Below are 5,609 nucleotides of genomic sequence, written 5' to 3' on the forward strand. Positions count from 1 at the left end.
AATAATAATAATAATAATAATAATAATAATGCCAGCAGAGATTATTTTTTTGTTTGTTTTGTTTTTTACTGTGTATTTGTTAACTAACCAAACTGTTCTGGGTCAAGAAGTGTGATGTGTTTCAACACCTCTGACAAATGTAATATCTACAAGAAACGCGCCGCTTGTGAGACCTGAAATACATTTTTTATAACGCAGCACAGCCCCTTTAAGAGCACTCGCCCGCCTCCTTCGCCGTGTTACAGTAACTGAGCAAGCCGCTTCATTTGTTGGGTAAGAAAAACAGGCAGCTTGTGCAGCATATGCTCTCATTTAATTATTACTCATATAGATCACATCGAAACCCATACTGCAGAATTACTGTATTCGTCTTAATCCCTTTGGAGGTTTTGGAGGAATAAACCATTCTTTCTGGAGAACACGGATCTAAGAGAAGGTGAGAACCAGAACAGACGTGTTTTTTTATTTTTTTATTCTAAGGCACAAATGGAGTGCTGCAGTGGATTTCACCCAGAATCAATGATTATTTCGACACTGAGATGAATGAAAGCAGTACAGTTTCGTAACAAAACAGAGACCGTTGTCTCAGTCTGTCTTCTGTATTCCGTTCCCTTCTCTTGTAGGGGTAACAAAAGCGTTCAAAACGGACGGGGTAGTGGAGCACAGGGGTAAAAACCGGGGTAATATGAAGGACAGGGACTTAATGCCCAATATGGAGAGGGGCAAACCTGCCACATACACTGGGGATAAAAAGGCAAAGATGGCAGCGAAGACCAACAAAAAGTGGGTGAGACTGGCCACTGTTTTTGCCTATGTTTTGTCCGTGTCACTGGCTGCTATTATCCTGGCAATTTATTACAGTCTGATTTGGAAGCCCGTTAGGTCACAAGACGCCACAACCACTTCTCTGAGGCCCGGTGGTTCAGACGGGACTGCCACCAACATTTCCAGTACGAATTCATCTCAGTCGAACCTATCACCTGCTAATGAAACCAGGTCGACTGGGGAAATGGGGAACAGAGAAGCCCAGCAGAGGAATTTACAGCAATGGGGGCTGAGCAGTCCTGAAATAATTTCAGACAAAATGTTGACCCAAAGTGCGCAGACTGGGCCACCTAGACACAAAGAAGTCGACACAACACATATGTATAAAGGCACTGTGACTAAAGGACTGGCTGCCCATTTAAACACACAAGAACATTTGATGATAACAGAGGCTTCCAACATCAAACACACAACTGCACAGGATACTGGAGAAACTGAGGTTTGGAAGCCAATAACTGTGGATCGAGTTCAGCAACAGCAGCTGGATAGGACGGGGTCGTTTCCTTCTGCCGATCCCGCTGCAGGTGGTCCTACACAAAGTCTACAAGACGCATCTAATGAGCACGCTGCTCTCACCGAAGCTCTGCAAGGCTTGCAACGTGCTGCAGAAGCGGACTAGGCTACTAAAAAGCAAGGGCTTCGGGTTTCACAGATCTGAACCGAGAAATCATGGATATAACAGAAAGGTCTTCCTCGTTATTAGAGGATCTAGCTTCGCAAGACTTAGTGGATGTATCAGAAACAGCTCCAGTGACTTCATACTCTACACTGAGTGAAACCGTATAGAATTAAAATATATATACCATAAATTCTTATACTTCTATAAACACCCTTCCTCCTCTGTTACGCCTTAAAACCATTTTTGACAGCTATCCTTCTTTCTGATTGACGGTTTGTTAGACGTTTCTACACCCAGCACCAAGGATAAAGAGGAATCGATTATAGCTATATTACATTTTATAATGTCTAAACAAACTTTGACATTTTAGAAGTCGAATGGGCCTGTCAATTGTCAACACAATACGCTGAAATGCAATTTTCTTTCCCTTAAATTATGAGTAGAGACTTGCATTTTGTTTGAAATAATTTTATAAATTTACCAGGATTCCACAGGCTTAAGAGGAACACCTTATATTGAGTTAAGCTCAGGTATGTGCATAACTAATTATAATAAATATGTAAATGTGAAAAATACTGTATGTGGGTATTGCGTACATATATAAGGAATATTGTAAATGCTCAGTACTGGGGTTCATTTTTAGCCTAGATACTTTGGTAACACTATTTTCAGTTACTTTAAACTAAAATATAATTGCACAAATATTTGTTTTTTGCATTAAGAAAATATTATTTAAATGATACATTACACACTATGTTTCTATCCCGTAAAATACAAATACGTTGTTCATTTAAACCGGTGATAGAGGTGCCTGAATCGCTAGGCCTATGTATATTTTGGTCAAACGTGAGAACCAAAAACTTTTGAACGTTTCCTTTTTTTATTTTTTATTTCCATTGATTTCTAAATCGTGTTTAAAATAAATAAATAAATAAATAAATAAATAAATAAATAATGAGTTTGAAATAATGCAGGTAGTGTAAAATGTATAATTACTTTAGGGATTCTTCGTGTAAATAAAAGAAAATAGTTGAAAGTAATTTGTTAAGTGTATATAACTATACACTGTTGTTAATGGAACCAAGGGTTTTATTAAAAGTAATAGCCATATAACAAATCCAGTCAATGTCTTGCTAATTGCATTGTTGTTTATAAAGGTTTTGTAAAGAGAAAATGGCAGGCAACGCTTCTTTCTGATAGACATTTCCTGAACCATTAAACTATTTTATTTATAGTTATCGAGTACCATTATTTCCAATGCAAATGTAATAATAATACTGCTACACGTGTTTGTGTCTACATTGGTAATTCATTTTGATGGTTCTGTATGAAAACATGTATTAAAATGCAGTTTGATATTTAAAAAAATTTTTTTAAAGTGAACGATTTTCGGCCACAGTGGACCTAAACTAAAAAGTAGGCTACATCATTTTAAATGCTAATCGTTCATGAAAACCGAATAAAAAAATGTTCGGCAATAAATGTTTAATAAAAACAACATTAACTGTATGCTTTGCCTAGAACATAACTTGTGTTTATATTTTACATATTAACGGTAATTTGGCAAATTCAATTTAAACCAACACAAGATCTTAAACGCGTCCTGTTTGACAAGACCCTTGCAAGACTCGTTAATATGAAAACCAGATTCCCGTCTACAGCAGGATAAAAGCATGCTAATTGTCTTTTTGAGGCTGGCTATGTTTTACACTACAATAAATTACATATCAAAGCGCTGGGGCGCAGCAATGACGTTAGCAATTTCAAAGGCAGCAACTGCATAATGTTGACAGCAGGATCAGATTCGAAAGGCCGGCGTGTCAATTAGTAAACAAAAATATATACAGTAGCTGTTTCAGGTTGTGCAGATATCTTTCAATGTGCATTTGTTATCAAAGTATATATTTTTTTCATGCGGAAAAGCCTGCAGAAAGCTTTTAGCATATGTTGGCCTATAAAAGAAGTTTGTGGCAAACATGCATGCGGCTATTACAACTGTGGAATTTCAAGCTCTATTACAGCACAAGAAGCACCTTTTATTTTACTGGTAACATTTTACAGGAAACACAAACACAGCCAAAATATTTAACATTGCCTTGTAAGGTAATAACCATGTAACACTTCTCATTTCATTACTTCGATTTTTTTAGAGATGGCAATTGAAGCAGATCTCATAACAGTAATGGTTGTAAGAAAATATAATACATTATTATAACAATGCATAAACCAACACCCCTTTAATGGCTTCTACTGATGTTGCCAGGCTGCAACTAATTACAGAGATATGTTTTTATCTTTTTAAAAACAGCCTGTCATAAGAAGAAGTAAAATATTGATTAAATAAGAACATCTGTTAAGTAAATTAATATTAATAAATGTTCTGCTGAGTGAACACATCTTTAAATGTAATCACTTCCACCTTTAGTAAGGTGCAGACGTGTATATCAATAGAAACCTATACTCAAAATGGGAAATTACATGTAACAATGATGGGCTCAGAAGCCCCACATCGTTTCCGGTTTTCTAACCCCATCCACACACTGTATTTGGAATGCATTGACGATCCTGAGATTAAGATGCATCGAAACTCACGAGGAAGAGGAGAACAATCTCTGGAAATGCACCATCAACCATTTCTACAATTATATTTCCATAATTTCCATATTATATTTTCCTCAACCTGATCAGCTACATTATTCTGTGACTTGAATCATGCTTCATACTGACACATTTGTTGTTCTTAGCCACCTGGTGCCTTTGAATCACCAGATTTATGTTAAAATACCTACTGTGCAGTTTAGTCAGAAGCAACCTGCTGGAGGGCTGCTACGTCCTTCAAACAGTAGTCAGAGAAAGACACTGCAGTATTAACTAAATGTTATTTAAGAAACAAGCATGTTTTTATCATAAAAAAGTGTGACTTCAGTTACATTTTGCCACCATCCTGTTTAATCTCTTAACCGCCAAAGTGTCCCATCTGAATGTGTGCATTTCCTGTAATGCACCCTGCTCTCTTTAAAATCATGATCTCTCATGCAAACTGTTCATAAATCTGTACAAGATGTGGGTCCCAATTCATTAAGCGTTTATCATGTTACAACATACTGTAAGCATTTGACTAGGAAAAACAAACTGGTAATGCTACAGATCTAGCAAGAAACTACAAGGGTACAGTATAGTTATGAACACACAGTAGTGGGTTATTTCATTAGTGATGCAGCAGATGCAGAAATGGTTGCAGATTAATGACATTGTATTGATGTTGAACTTGGTTCAGGAAAGACATTTTATTGAACGGTTTAAAAAATGGTTGCAACACTTATTGAACACTTAATGTTTCAAACAACCAATATCCACTGAAGCACCTACGAGTTTTTACATAATGTCCAAATATGTTTCAATATTTTAATGTACAGCATTTCTTTAAAAAAATGTCTAAATCGTATACAACTTCAAAGATCTATAATATAACACATTATGTAACTTGTAAAGCACAATGGTTTTTAAAGCTGTCAACGTTTTTACTGTAGGGACACATGCTGTCTGGTACATACTTTAACTTCAAAAACACTCAAGTATAGATCCTTAGGTAAAACTTCCCTTACAAACATTTAGGTGGTAGAAGTATGGTAAAGTGTATTGTAAAGCATTGCCAAAGCATAGTGGTAGCAAGGCAAAGGTAAATAATAGATGAGCATGATGTCATTCCAGCTTTAAAATGATACTAACATGGAGAAGAATACGGTCCAAGGTTATCAAAATGTGCATTTATGCAGTGCACACAATACCTACCCTGGGACTCTTTTCACCTTCATGTATCATCAACCACAAATACAGGGGGGGGGGGGGGGGACTGAATATCGTCCACTTGAGCTGGAATGACCCTGTGGTAAAGAACCACGGTCTAGCACAGTGAAAGCCAAGCATACACATGGGAAACTCATTTAGTTGAGCACTCATATCACAACAAGCTGCAGGCAACAATAACTGATCTTGTTTCTCTTTGTTTCACCACTGCTGCAGATAATTCACCCCATTGTAAAACACATTGAGGTTACTGGAAAACACTGATATGGATCGATTCGCTTTTAATGATTTAAAACATATGTCAGGTACATATTTTTAAATGTGGATCAGGTGCATTCTGGTCTTGTGTTTAAAGTAA

At 36.7% G+C, this 5,609-nt stretch overlaps 1 protein-coding gene across 1 annotated transcript; it reads left to right on the forward strand.

Annotated features, from left to right (window-relative positions):
* The first annotated feature begins 237 nt into the window (after window positions 1-237).
* Window positions 238-5,211, forward strand: LOC117422187 (uncharacterized). The gene has a single exon (XM_058987458.1). It carries the CDS (start codon window positions 686-688, stop codon window positions 1,442-1,444), a length of 759 nt encoding a protein of 252 aa, XP_058843441.1. The 5' UTR covers window positions 238-685; the 3' UTR covers window positions 1,445-5,211.
* Window positions 5,212-5,609: the final 398 nt, after the last annotated feature.

The sequence above is a fragment of the Acipenser ruthenus genome, chromosome 15 (genome assembly GCF_902713425.1).
Source record: "Acipenser ruthenus chromosome 15, fAciRut3.2 maternal haplotype, whole genome shotgun sequence".
Taxonomy (NCBI): Eukaryota; Metazoa; Chordata; class Actinopteri; order Acipenseriformes; family Acipenseridae; genus Acipenser; species Acipenser ruthenus.

Excerpts from the sequence above, each read along its gene's own strand:
- LOC117422187 (XM_058987458.1), top strand. The coding sequence starts at position 686 with ATGAAGGACAGGGACTTAATGCCCAATATGGAGAGGGGCAAACCTGCC.